Source organism: Debaryomyces hansenii, assembly GCF_000006445.2.
Source record: "Debaryomyces hansenii CBS767 chromosome A complete sequence".
NCBI classification, from domain to species: Eukaryota; Fungi; Ascomycota; class Pichiomycetes; order Serinales; family Debaryomycetaceae; genus Debaryomyces; species Debaryomyces hansenii.
Window position 1 is genome coordinate 1,214,669 of NC_006046.2, and position 14,842 is coordinate 1,229,510.

General features: G+C 35.9%; 5 protein-coding genes across 5 annotated transcripts; 2 read left to right on the forward strand and 3 right to left on the reverse strand. All coding sequences in view use genetic code 12, as the record gives it.

The window, feature by feature from the left end:
• Positions 1 to 884: 884 nt before the first annotated feature.
• DEHA2D14586g (DEHA2D14586p) lies at positions 885 to 7,865 on the forward strand (the record flags this gene model as incomplete). The annotated part of the gene is made up of 1 exon (XM_002770267.1): positions 885 to 7,865. The coding sequence occupies one exon, from the start codon at positions 885 to 887 to the stop codon at positions 7,863 to 7,865; it is 6,981 nt and encodes a 2,326-aa protein (XP_002770313.1).
• An 88-nt stretch (positions 7,866 to 7,953) lies between these two features.
• Positions 7,954 to 9,396, reverse strand: DEHA2D14608g (DEHA2D14608p; the record flags this gene model as incomplete). The annotated part of the gene is made up of 1 exon (XM_459115.1): positions 7,954 to 9,396. One exon carries the CDS (start codon positions 9,394 to 9,396, stop codon positions 7,954 to 7,956), a length of 1,443 nt encoding a protein of 480 aa, XP_459115.1.
• Positions 9,397 to 9,814: 418 nt separating this feature from the next.
• Positions 9,815 to 9,907, reverse strand: DEHA2D14630g (DEHA2D14630p; the record flags this gene model as incomplete). Its single annotated transcript, XM_459116.1, has 1 exon — positions 9,815 to 9,907. One exon carries the CDS (start codon positions 9,905 to 9,907, stop codon positions 9,815 to 9,817), a length of 93 nt encoding a protein of 30 aa, XP_459116.2.
• A 480-nt stretch (positions 9,908 to 10,387) lies between these two features.
• DEHA2D14652g (DEHA2D14652p) lies at positions 10,388 to 12,391 on the forward strand (the record flags this gene model as incomplete). Its single annotated transcript, XM_459117.1, has 1 exon — positions 10,388 to 12,391. The coding sequence occupies one exon, from the start codon at positions 10,388 to 10,390 to the stop codon at positions 12,389 to 12,391; it is 2,004 nt and encodes a 667-aa protein (XP_459117.2).
• Positions 12,392 to 12,675: 284 nt separating this feature from the next.
• DEHA2D14674g (DEHA2D14674p) lies at positions 12,676 to 14,562 on the reverse strand (the record flags this gene model as incomplete). Its single annotated transcript, XM_459118.1, has 1 exon — positions 12,676 to 14,562. One exon carries the CDS (start codon positions 14,560 to 14,562, stop codon positions 12,676 to 12,678), a length of 1,887 nt encoding a protein of 628 aa, XP_459118.2.
• Positions 14,563 to 14,842: the final 280 nt, after the last annotated feature.

Consider the following 14,842-nt stretch of genomic DNA (forward strand, 5'->3'; position numbering starts at 1 on the left):
GTTGACTTACATAGCTTTCTTTTCGCGTCTTCAGTGGAATGCCAGATACAAAATGGCTCTGAACCCGCGTAAATCATCCCATATTGTGTACATATTAGTTTGATTTGGAATTATATGAGTCGATTTGTGATCATCTGAGAGAATATGTGTTCCCTCTGATTATACATTTAGCGAAAGATCTAATTCATCATACATCTCAAAATTATACCACGAGAAATTTTGCAGTTGCCAGAAGCGGCTGCATAGACCGAATTTTAAGTGATGGGCTCATTATATTTCAGAACATAGGACCATATTTGTATTCACGTCACTACATACTCAATAATCACATATTTATTGCAGATGGAAATGGATCCTGATCAGTATCAATATCTATATGCTTAAATCTACATAGGTACACCAAAAGACCTAACGTGTGAGCATCAAAATGAGTATGTAGGTTAGAAATGTGCCTGTTATCACTACTCAGATATCATGATATCATTATCCAACCACCCTCCGAAGACATATTAACCTAGCCACTGTAAACCTCTATGTAGATCGTAAGCTTGAGCACCCATTTAGATCACAGTAACTAAAGGCCGTAAATTCTACGGCAGATCAAACCATCTTGAGCAAATTACCGAAAATGACACAAAAATTAGTAGAGAAGATCTACAAAGCCTCTTCATAAAGTGAGGTCTAGAGTTAAATATAGAAAGTTGGATTTTTTTCAAGTACCAATAGATTAGGGTTATTTTTACCGAAGATTATATTCATAGACATAAGGATCTAGAGATTAGATCAATAAGGGGATTATTTATAAAAAAAACTGATAAGGAGTTAGCATTAAAATTGAGGTTTCATAATTCTTGAATCAGGGCGTTTGGGATATATTGATCAAAATGGATCAAGGAATAGGACAGCCACATCCAGATATATACGTGCGGTCACCTAGCGAGGACTTGTTAGATGGAAATGCTAGTAGAACGATGTTTGGCGAAATTAGAACATCTTTAAGGCTGTCATCAATAGGCGATGCAGAAAGCATCCAGTCATTCAGGACAGGCATGAGCCAGAGGAGACGGCGGCCATCGACAAAGAAGAGTTCGTCTACGGGTAAATCGAGCGAAACCTTATCGTTAAAAATGCAAAAGAATCATAACACATCGGGGCCGAATACGCCAGTTATAGAAGAAACGTCGTTTATTAATAAAGCTACAAAAGAGCATAATTTTGAAGCATTAAAGGAAGGATTGGGGTTTGCATTAGGGACAGCTGAGACGGGAGCCAACTGGTTTCCTGTAACACCGGATCCAAAATCGGGGTCTGAGAAAAATCAGAATGGGTCATCAGATAATCTCTCACAAGATCTCACATCTGCTACAGACGAAGGGTACACGGACACGATTCAGCTAGATAATTTAAGTACTGGACGGATAAATAATCACTTTAATCGAGATACCAATAAATCGGCATATTTATCTCCATTTGACGATCCAACACACTACCAACCCGACTATGGTCCTACTACGCCTACTTCAGACATGGAATTTAGTTTTAATGATACTACTAATCCTGATCTTTTAGAAGCGGGTCACTTGACGCCTACATCAGGATCGGCTCCACCGCATTCTAAAATATCGAATGTGCTTACCAGATTGTCTGATCGTATTGCAGGAAATAGGACGGGATCCTCTCCAACGGCAACATCTCCATCGAAGAGCTCTAGACGCTTGAGTACGTATAGTGAAGGCGAAAGCCCTGTATCTCCAATGAGAATGACTCTGTTTTCGCAGCATGGGTCTGATTCAGCTTCCAATAATAATGGATCTGATTCTGCCTCCAATAATAATAATGGGTCCGATAACGCTTCTAATGATCCGCATTATTTACCAGATGTCACTGTGACTGATGAATTTCAAAATGAAAATTATCTTCAAGGGACGAATGCATCAGAGGGCCTTGGGCTCTTTTTGAATAAGGATTCATATTTGAGTACAGATTCCTTACGAAATAACAACCCACAACCATCACCTGTCACATCTTCACATAATCCATTACTACTGCAGCTATCTCCTGAGAAATTAGACACAGAAAATAACAATTTACGCAAACCAATTAAAAAAGGTACGTTTACTGATACTAGGACTATGTATTTTTTTGGAAAATCTTTGAAAATTTTTTCACCACAGTCTAGTGTACGTCTTCTTTGTCATAAGATTCTGTCAAACCGGTCAACTAATTTACTTCTATTGGTTTTGCTTGTTTTACAAACTGCACTACTTTCATACAGGCAATGGAACCCCATGCATTTAGGTGGGTATTATTACGCAGGATATAACTGGGCTGATTACATTTTGATTGTCATTAACATAGTTTATACCATCGAGGTATTCGCCAAGATTATTGCATATGGGTTTATTGATGATCATGCTATGTTTAAAGAATTGGGCTTACTTTATCCCGAAAATGACGTTAAAATTATGTACTCTAATCTGAAATACATCAAAGGTTTTCTACGTATGTTAGGATTATTGAAATTTGCTGCAAAAAGAAGTGGCGACAAGAATATTCCTCCACAACACATGAAAAATTCATTCGATGGATTGAATGATTCTAGTGATGATATTGATGTAAAAGAAATTAATCTTGGTGAAGACGCACCTACAAACACTGATCTGCCAGAACATAAAAGTAGTAATCCATTCGTGGATCCTTCGATGAATATCCAAAAAAAATACAGCGATACTAACTTGCATGATGAAACATCGACTAATATTTTAGAAGAACATGATAGTGATAGTCTGGATTTAGTTGACGAACCTGTTTTGGATTCACAAAGGTTTGATGTAAAGAATACACTTTTATTGTCGAAACCAAGAGGGAGAAATATTGACCAACTTCATTTAAAAAGAGCATTCCTTAGAAATAGTTGGCATAGAATAGATTTTCTTTCTATGATATTCTTCTGGATGTCGTTATTTTTATCAATTAATGAATATGATAGTAAACATCATATCATGCTATTTAGAGCTTTGAGTTGTTTAAGGATTTTAAGATTGTGTAATTTGACTACTGGTACCACAACTATATTGACGGCTTGTAAAGTAGCTATTCCACAATTAATTGATGTTTCAATTTTTATTTGCTGTTTCTGGTTATTCTTTGGAATCATTGGTGTCCAATCTTTCAAGTCTTCTTTCACAAGACAATGTGTCTGGTTTAACCCGAATGATTCTAATGATACTTACATTAACGAGGGACAATATTGTGGGTCTTACATCGGCTTAGATGGAAAAGCTATGCCTTACATTCTAAGAGATGGGCTGCATTCAAGTACAAAAAAGGGATTCACATGCCCTAAATACTCAAAATGTATAAGTGACAAAAATCCTTATGGTGGAACTGTAAACTTCGATAATATTCTTCAATCGATGGAATTAGTGTTTGTAATCATGAGTGCTAACACGTTCACTGATTTGATGTATGATACAATGAACTCAGATAATATGGCTGCCTGTCTATTTTTTATATTTGCCATCTTTATTTTAACAGTTTGGTTAATTAATGTTTTTGTCGCTGTAATTGTTGCATCCTTTACTATTACTAGAAGAGAGGCTGCTGAAGAGAAGAAACAGCAAAAGAATGGTAATAAAACGTGGAAGATTTTCGGTTCAGCAAACCAGGAAGTATCTTTACACACAGAGAGATTAAATTTGCTCAAGAAGCAAAACGTATTCTTGAAGTATTATTATAAATTTGAGTTCATATTTGTGATCCTCATATTTGTCAGTTTATTTGTTCAATGCTTTCGCGATTTTAATATGAACAATAATATGCGTCATATTTTGTATCGATTTGAAGCTAGTATTACAGGGATACTCCTTGCTGAGATAGTACTTCGTCTTGGTTTTCATTTTCCAAATTGGAGATTATTTTTCATCTCCAGAAGAAATTGTTTTGATTTATTCTTAGCTGTCATTACAACAATAATTATCATTGGGCCAATCAAAGAAAAGCTAGGCCATGCTTATTATTGGTTGACCATCTTCCAATTATTGAGATTCTATAGGGTGGTCTTGGCTACAAATATAACAAGAAAGCTCTGGTTGAAGATAATGGGTAATTTCAAAGCGATTTTTGATTTAACATTGTTCTTTTTCATTCTTACATTCTTAGCTAGCATTATCACTTCCAGGTTTTTCGAAGGCACTATACCGAAGGATGAACTTGATGATATTGATTTTCCAATGCATACTCTACCAAATGCGTTTATTGCTCTTTATGTTATTACATCAACAGAAAATTGGACAGATATTTTATATGCTCTACAGGAATTCTCTTCGACAACGTCTTCGAGAGCTTTTGGTGCAATGCTTTTAATAGGGTGGTTTATAATATCCAATATGGTTATTTTGAATATTTTTATTGCGGTTATTGCTAGAACTTTAGAAGTGTCTGAAGAAGGTAAGAGAAAACAACAGCTAATTCAATTTATCGACAATATGACAGAAAGGTTACAAAATCTAGAACATGAGCCAGGAATGTTGACAAAAATGAAGAATAAATTATTTGGAAAGAGAGGCGTAAAGCATGAATTAGAGAAGGCTGTTGTTAATTTGCTTTTGAGTGGTACCGCGGTAAATGATTTTTTAGAGACAGAAGCTAATGACGACGATGTAAATGATGATACAGAAATTAAAAACTTACCCAATTCTTCTTGGAAAAGATGGTTTCAGGTTAATTATTGGCGTACAAAAAGTTTTTTTAGAAACCCATTCTATGCATCGAAAAGTAAGAAACCTGAAATTACCAATTTTGATCCTGCTCATTTTGCACAAAACATTATTTCAGAGAGAAATATACTTATTTCAAAACAGAATAAATTCTTGAAAGAAAATCCAAAATTCAATAACGTTTTTTACGTCATGGGGCCACGTCATAGACTAAGAAGAATGTGCCAACGTCTTGTTAAGTCTAGTTATGGTGAAAGAATTGACGGAGTAGAACCAAATAAAACAGTTTCTGAAACTTTCATAGTGGTAATGTTTTTAGCTACGATAGGATTGGTTGTTACAGCCTGTTATCTTACACCATTATTCAGGAAAGAAATGACTTCCAAATATGGCTATATGAATTTCACATTTTTTCTTGAAATTGGGTTTGTTGCGTTATTCACAATTGAATTCTTTATTCGAATTATTGCGGATGGATTGATATTTACACCTAATGCCTACTTGAGATCTTCTTGGAATTTTATTGATGTAATAGTCTTAATTTCATTATGGATTGAGTTAATTGCTACTTTAAAAAATGATGGAAATCTATCTAGGATTGTTAGAGGATTGAAAGCCTTAAGAACCTTGAGACTTTTGACTATTAGTGAAACTGCAAAAAATAATTTCCATAATACTATTATTTCAGGATTCTGGAAAATTATTAATGCTGCCATCATTTCTCTTTGTTTATTATTCCCTTTCGCAATTTGGGGTTTAAACATTTTCAATGGTAGATTAGGATATTGCATTGACGGTGAATCTTATGAATCGGGTTGCATTCATGAATATGAGAATCAAGTATTTAATTGGAATGTTATGAGTCCTAACGTGTATACTAATCCGTACTTGGAATTTGATGATTTTGGAACTTCCTTCTCATCATTGTTTCAAATTATTTCGTTAGAGGGATGGGTGGATTTATTATTGGATGTGATGAAAATTACGGGTGTTGGCACCCCACCTGAAGATTTTGCATCCCCGTTTAATGGCTTTTTTGTTGTCTTATTTAACTTTACGAGTATTGTATTTATTTTGACGTTATTCGTCTCGGTTATTATCAGTAACTATTCAAAGACCACTGGTAGGGCATATATGACGAAAGACCAAATTTCTTGGTATCAGGTCAAGAAATTCTTAGTACAGGTTAGGCCTTCAAAAAGAAAGGACTTTAATCTGTTATCCTTCTTTCAGAAATTTTGCTACTCCATGACTGTGGAAAAAAATACGTATTGGCATGAGACATTGAATTTTGTTTTGCTAATGCATGTATTGGCTTTGTTATTAGAATGCTTCCCTTCGTATGATGGGTTAGATACATTCAGAGCTGTGATTTATATGATTACAGCGCTGTTGTTTTTGATTAATGCACTTATGTTATTTATTGGACAAGGTGCCAGGACTTTCATTAGATATAAATGGAATGTCTTTAATCTTGTTGTTTCTTCAGGAGCATTCTTGACTACAATTATTGCATTTTTTGTGAGTTCGGAAAATCCATTCCTCAATTTCAATAAATTGTTCTTGGTAGGTATTTTAACGTTTATTATTCCTAGAAGCAATAGATTGAGTGAATTGTTGAGGTTTGCTTCGGCTAGTTTACCTACATTGCTATCTTTATCGTTCACGTGGATTATTGTCTTCTTGGTCTTTGCTATAGCTATGAATCAAATTTTTGGATTAACGAAAGTGGGTCCTAATACGTCGAATAATATCAACTTGAGGTCAGTTCCAAAAGCCCTAATTTTGCTTTTTAGGTGTAGTTTTGGGGAAGGTTGGAACTTTATTATGGACGATTTTGCATTAGTTGAACCATATTGCTCATCAATCGATAGTATGGATGATAATGATTGTGGTAGTAGGCAATATGCTTATATTTTGTTTATGCTGTGGAATGTGGTATCGATGTACATATTTTTGAATATGTTCGTTTCATTGATTATTGATAGTTTCAGTTACATTAATAATAGGTCTTCATACAGCCATTTAATTAAGCGAGAGGAGATACGAAAGTTTAAAAGGGCGTGGCAGAAATTTGATCCAGAAGGATCGGGATATATCAGGCCATTTGATTTACCAAGATTTTTGCATTCATTGGATGGTGCTTTAGCCTTTCATTTTTACTCAGGTTCACTTGAAATTCCTGTATTATGTCGCCAATGGTTCAAACGTAATCAAAAAGATGATCCATATGATATAACTGTGAATTATAAAGCAATTGATCAAACCTTAAGTTTAATGGATGTTCCTAGGATTAGGGAGAGACGCAAAGCGTACGAAAGATTCATGGAAGAAGCTATCATGAATATGGAACTTAATGGTGATCCTGGAATTTCATTTACTAGAATTATCTTGCAGTTACCATTGTATGCATCATTTGAAGCTGGCCAGTGTCTTAACTTGATTGACTTCTTGGACCGTCGTCTTTTGGTGCAAAAAGTCGAAAAAAGATTACATACTAAGAGGGTATATGAAACAATCGCTTCATACGCATGTCGCTGGAAATATGTTAACAATAGGAACCAAGGTATTAGAGATACTAATATAGATTTCAGCAACGGGATTAAAAGAAATAGCTATTTAGCTAATGAAAACTTGGAAGTTAATGCCCCTTCTATATTTGTTACGGATACCAATGACAGCTATGATTCGTTTGATAAGGAGGAAGATGAGACAGTTCCCTTAACAAAGTCTGCAGGTTATATGGAAGAGGATGATAATGAAAATGGTGGGACAACAAGTGGAGTATATGTTCCAAAATCACCATTGCATATTTACAACTCCAGAAACAGAGCACATAATCATGAATCCCCAGAAAAAAAGCCTAAAAGTAAAACACCGCCGAAGTTATATATTCAAATACCGACATCACACATGAGATCAGGAGGTACAAGTCCTACGAGTCCTATTGATGATGCGATTAATATATCACCGTTTTTAAACTCTGCTAAGATCGATGATGACACATTGACTGAAGCTAACGTTTCCTTGATAGATCTTTCGAATCTTAGTGAGACATTAGAGAATTCTCAATGGGGTGATGCATTCAGAGAAGTTCAATCAGATAGAAAAACTGAAAATAATAAGGATGCAAATAAAGAGGAATAGGATTCTGAAACCTAAAGTTTTACATCATTATATAAACTCATTCAGGAGATTATTTATAATTTCTAATATACACTTTAACTTTATATAATTAATCTGTTTTCATATCATTCAAACCCAAATCTTCATTCATTTCATGAGTTCTTTCAAAGTCTTCAATAATCATATTAGGATCATTGTCAGGCGCGTAAACATTTTGAATATATGAAGAAGCCATAGGGTCTTCCATCACAACGGTAAATCCAATTTTACCTTCAATAGCATCTTGTAATCTAGCAAAGAAGGTTGTCCATCTCGTTTTCGTGGAATTATCCATAGAGTCGGATGTTTGAGAAAACACTCTGGAATGTAATTCTTCGTAAACTTGTGTCAACAAACCCTCTATAGTAGTAAATCTACCGCCTAATGTACCAGGAGTTAAATCAAGATTTAATTCAGGAATGTTTAAGCCACATGATTCACCCTTCAAAATATCTCTGGCCAAATCTTCCGGATCGTTTACCTTTAACGTAACTCTTCTACCTTTTTCAGGAACTTCTCCTCCAGTCTTGACTTCGTTAGACTTATAACCACAGTTATCACAAGCGGTAGACATGATGATGACGTCTTTAAAATGAGGAATATTGACAGTCTTCATATGGGTTTCACAAGATTTAAGACATGAAGAGCAAGTGGCATGGAATGTCTGCACCTCATTATCCATATTTTCAATTTCACTGGTATCAGAAATAAAGCCAGACGCCTTAGGATTAGAGGCCAAAGATGACGAAACGTTGCTGGCAGTTGCAGCCTTTTTGTTTTCCGATTCCACTCTACGGTGCTGAGCTACCTCATCGGCCGAAACTAAACCTAAAAAGACATTTTGCTCAGCAGTTCTGTTGTATTCATACATCGACCACTTGTGAGATGGCTCATCCGGAAGATATTCGATCCACGAGTTACCGGCTGGATCGTCGACAGAAACAGTCAATGGCAAAGTATTTGGTTCTGCATTGACGAAGGATTTAATTTTAGAAATAACTTCATTGATTTTCTCGTAAACTTCCGGTTGAAGCTCTTTTCTGGCTTCCTGGTCCGATTCTAAATCGTCCACCATCTCGTTTAATAACCCTTCAACATTGGATAATTGGCCTCTCTTAGGTGGAATTTCGATATCCAACTCATTGAATTTGCAGGTAGCTGTTTCCGACTTGACAACCTGTCTGTTAAAATCCTTCTTATTTTCTAACTTCAACACATAACGAGATCCCTTTTCAGAAATCTGGGCTGCCGGCTGGATTTCTGAATTCTTCAACCCACAGTGTGGACACTCAAACGACATAATAATGATTTCTCTGAAAAATGGAATTCTGGTCAACAACAAACGAGTAGTCCCGTTCTTGTGACAATTCATACACAATGATTCAATTTCCTGAACTGGGTGTCCTTCGGCATCAGCTGCTCCTGTTTGTCTAACACCGTCTTGCGATGGCTGTTCAACAGTTTCAACTTGTTCTCCCACATTGGTGAAAAGTTCTTTATTTTCTTCTGACATACTCAAACGCTGTTTTTTCTCTTCTTGATTCGAACCTTGTTCTTCTGCTCTTTTCATTCTCTTTATACCTTAAGTATATACTCTTCTAGAATGATCCAAGCTCATCTTCGTGAAGAAGAAAAAAAATTTTAGTAAGCAAGTCACGTGAAAATCGCCAAAATACCCGACCCAGGATTCTTCTACACCCTGGGCACAAGTAATCAAGTAAACGTAGCCAGGCTCAAGACTGGGGTCCACTATGGTCAGTCCCGGTTTCAATATGCTCCATTATCGCTTATGTTGTTGTTGTTGGTAATTCACGATTGTGGTGTGTGATAAGAATGCGAACGTCCTTAGCCACATATTTGCATGGGCAGCCTGACCCTGTAGTTCTATAGAAGCGATGCATACATTGCGTCATGTATAGACTCTAAGTCTCCTATTGTAGCAGGATCAGGCAAGTCGTAATTGATGCCATACTCGATCTTACTCTAATTATGCCGTGGTGTGCCACACGGTCGGCGTCAACCATAATTAGATATGGCAAGGCAGTGGAACCAGCACCAAATTGGTAATGGCGGACACGTATTTCCACACTACGGCTGTCTGTCTCTAGAATAGTTTGGTTCGCAGCACGAGGTCATCAGTGGTTGAACATAATAAGCGGTTTTGGGAATCATAACTATGGTGGCAATTTTGTGTAACAAGCCACGGCGTATGATGCCACAGAAATTAGGTAGATTTTTGTATACTTTTGTTAGCATTTGTCAGTATTGTTTATATATATTAAAGAGTTGCTTACGAAAAGTCGCAAAAGGGTTTCAGGGTGTTGAGCTGCTTATTTTGTTTATTGAGAGTATTTATTGGGGATAAAAGTACGATAAAATTGCATCGAAACCATTAGGGTTAATTTTAAAATAATTTTGAAGACAATAAACTACGAGGGTTTTATTTGCACATAGTAAGAAATAGCTGGATATTAGGGAACCAAAAGATTGGTTTATTATAAGAGATGAATTTACAAGATATTTGCATTCCTAAGGATTCAAAATACGGAGAGCATCAGGCGCCGCTGCTGTATTCAACCACCGAGAGTTTCGATAATATACTTTCGAGCAGTGTATTGCCACACAAGCAGTCTTCGTCTAGCAATGTGAATGGAGAGAGCTCTCTGAGAGTGAATGGACATAATAATCAGATTCAGGGGGATAGTGTTGAGGATGTGAGAGAAATAAATACTGTAACTCAAGCGTCGCAATCAGAGGGTAAGGTTTCGGTAGTAACTCCGTTTTTGGTGAAGCATATTAGTGACCAGTCCATGATACCCAAGGACAATTTTCACCGGTATTGCTACAGACATAATCCGGATGTGACGTGCAATAAACAGACTGATGAGGTCAAAATGAAGAACATACAGAAACAGATGGAGAAATTGCCATCGAGGGACCAGGAAGCCATAAATCACGTATGGTCGATTTTCAGTGCTGCGCCTGACCCGCATAGGTCGTTAATATTACAAGGTTTGTTGAGTCAGTGTTGTTTTCCCCAGTTGTCATTTATATCGCAAGAGGTGAGTTCATTAATTAAGATTGATTTCATTTCGACCTTGCCAATGGAAATATCATTAAAAATATTGTGTTACCTTGACTGTGCATCGTTGTGTAACGCAGCACAAGTATCAAGAAAATGGAAATGTCTTGCTGATGATGACCGGGTGTGGCACCACATGTGTGAGCAACATATAGATAGAAAGTGTCCAAATTGTGGATGGGGTTTGCCGTTAATGCATATGCAAAGAGCGAGACATATGAATAACGATGAACATAATAGCAAAAAGAGAAAGCTTGAGACTGTGGAGCCGTCAAATGGATCTAACAGTTCGGAAGTGGAATTAGAAATTAAAAAGATGAAGGTTACACAAGACGAACAAGACAAACAACGCAAACTCTTAAAGAAAAGACCATGGAAATCGGTCTATAGTGAAAGATTTAAGTTGGAAAAGAATTGGCGTAAGGGTATATATAAAATCAAAACGTTTGAAGGTCACACGGATGGAGTTACATGCTTACAATTTAATAGAAAGTATCTTATGACTGGTTCCTATGATAATACTGTTAAAATTTGGAAAGTGGAGACTGGCGAATGTTTGAGAACCTTGACTGGACATACGAAGCCAATAAGATCATTGGTATTTGATTCTCAAAAATTGATAACTGGTGGCTTGGATTCTACGATAAAGGTTTGGAACTATCATACTGGTGAATGCATCTCAACATACAGAGGTCATGACGCGGCTGTAGTGAGTGTTGATTTCCTGAAAAAAACAATTGTTTCCGGTTCAGCTGATCACACGGTCAAGGTATGGCATGTTGACTCCAGAACTTGTTATACATTAAGGGGACATACAGATTGGGTCAATTCAGTTAAGATTCATCCTTTATCAAACACGGCTTTCAGCGCTTCTGATGATACCACCATTAGAATGTGGGACTTGCAAAATAACCAATGTTTAAGAATTTTTGGAGGAGTCGATAACAACGGGCATTTGGGTCATGTGCAATGTGTGATCCCATTAATTTATAAGGATAAATTAATACAAGATAATAATGAGAGCGATGGAGAAAATAATGAAGGTATTACCCACAATAATTTAAATGCCAATCAGGAAGATCTTAATGAAGAGATCAATAATACCCAATTAGCTGACAATAAAAATTATCCAACACATTTATTGACTTCATCTCTAGATAACACAATTAAACTTTGGGATGTTAAAACAGGTAAGTGCATTAGAACTCAGTTTGGTCATATTGAAGGAGTGTGGTCTATTAGTGCTGATACATTTAGAATTATCAGTGGTGCCCATGATAGGTTAATTAAGGTATGGGATTTACAAAATGGTAAATGTTTACATACCTTTGGAAATAATTCGATTGTTAGTTGTGTTGGTTTAAGTGATTCAAGATTTGCAGCGGCTTTGGAAAATGGGTGTGTTAAAATGTACTGTTTTGATTAATGCAAGGGAATGTTCACTGAACAACTAGAATTGAAACGGAGTTCTAATATTTATGGATAGTTTACTATTTAGTTTGATTTAGTATTATTTGTTTAGATGGTCTTAAACAATAAAATTTAATTTTATTAAGCATATATGTAGGAGATCTATAAAACATGTTTGGAATTGAAACAAAGAATAAAATGCTGCAGAAAAGAAATATTAACCAATAGTTCTATAATTAAGCCAGTTAAATAAAAAAAAGAAATGTTGGAGCTACAGCGACCGGTGCAAACCGCCAATGCTTAAGCTTTCAATATCGAGGATACCGTTAAAGAATTATTATTGCCATTAGACCTTTCCTTATTGGAATTAGAATTGACCTTTTTGGGAGTTGAATCATCTCTCACTGATGGAGAATTATTACCATTTGATTCAACGATATTCGATGATTCTTTCAATATCTCATTTTTGTCCGAACCAGTAGATAATGAACTTCTAGGTGGAGTCAGCGACAATAAAATGTCGGAAGAGTTTGTATCATCCTCGGGGCTTGTAGAAAAAAAGCAATATGTATCAAGCAACTCCTTATAAGATTTCGTGTCCAACATTTTGGTTCTGAATGACTTATCATCTTCGCTTGCATTAATATCATCTTTATTATGAATTGGATCATAACCTTCATCCTGTCCTTGAGAAAAGTTTTTTGATGGTGATCGATATGAAGTTAAGGTGTCAGTAGAATAATTATGTAAAAAATCGTTTTCATAATTTGAATTGTTAAGGCTTGATAACAATGGAGACAGTAAGTAAAAGTCATTATTGACAAAGTCGCTACCATTTGAGAAATCGGACGATTTATTTTCGATGTTTTCTTCTGATTTCTTTGGTTGCATCTCTAGTTGTGAGTCTGATACTCTTCTCTTTAAGTATGAAGACGAATACTTAGGTTTGTTATTATGTTCTCCAATCTTTGAGGAGCTTGTTTTTTTCGATTTCGTTATCTTGATTAAATTAAAATCATAGTTTCTAGATTCGTTGTTGTCCCAAAATTCAAGGAAATTGGTATTATATTTGATACAAAGACTGTAATGCTGTTCTTGGGATTTGTTGCAACTTTGATCATTACTTCTCGGCATCCTAAAACTATTGAATAAGGAATCTAGCGGAATTCGAAAGATAAATCTATCATAATTGTTGGATTTCAAGATTTTTGGGCTATCAGGAGCATAGATTGTGGGAATTTCAACAATTGTGCACCAATTATCCAAAGTATACCTAACGGTAATAAACTTTTCAAACGCTAGGTTCTTGGCCGCAATATGGCCGAGCAAGAACTTCTTATCAACACTAATAAATATACGTTCCAAAAAAACTGGCGACTTTCTGATTTTTATTTGACGATCGTATGATAACGGTGGAAAGTTTGGTAATTGCAAATCCCATAATACCGATTTTTCATGACCGGCACCGGGAAAAGTTGTTGATCCCGACGAGCTTAAGTCAAGGGTAAAGCAATCGTCATCATGGTCCAAGTTCGCATAATCATCTTCGTAATCACCATCGTCATCATCGTCTTCATCTTCACTCCCCATTTGTAACTTTCTAAAGCCCCCTTCCACACCACGCAAAGTAGGTGAATTCGATGCAGAAATCGCCGCTGGTCTATCTTTCTTCTTGAAATATATTATATCGTTGTCTCCACCAAAATGTACTTGTTTATAGGTTGGAGTTGTTGGCAAGGATCGCGATCTCTTCTTATCAAAATATGAATTGTTTCGACTATCCTTTAACGACAGTCTTAAAAACTCGCCTGATTTCTTCCGTACCAATCTGTGATTCTCATTGTTTTCATTGCTAGGGGATGTATCTGCTGTGTCCCCTTCACTTGTAGTACCCGATTCATTTGATATATGGGAATTTAAAATGCTATTAGCACGGGTAGGGTCTGAAGCTTGAGCAAATAAATCTTTGGATCGACTAGGTTTGTTTATAAATTTCAATGATAACAAGTTCTTGTTATCATCCTTAAGAAGGCTTGGTCTGAATGGGAATCCCGGTGGTATTTCATCTTCAATATTCTTCACAGGTGTATCAATGGGAGTTCCGGATTTTTTGCAAGCAAAATTTGAATTATCACTAGCAATTTTACTCGTGTCGGATCCGTCCTTAACGCCCCTGTCAATTGCCATTGTTAATGGACGATAAGACAACAAGTTTAACTTACACTAAATTTCAATAATATAATTTCAATAATATAATTTTTATATATCCTCAAATGTGTTACAAATTATTGCTTTATAGCCGCAAAAATTCGCTTAACTTTGTAGTAATGTGAATAACTATCACACCACTAATGTTTACTTTTGAAGGATGAAAGGTCGTATTGTGTCTATATATTCCTCGGAGACGGTAGAACAGTTAGCGTCAACTGAGATGATTTGATAATACTGCGTTGAACTTTAATACGTA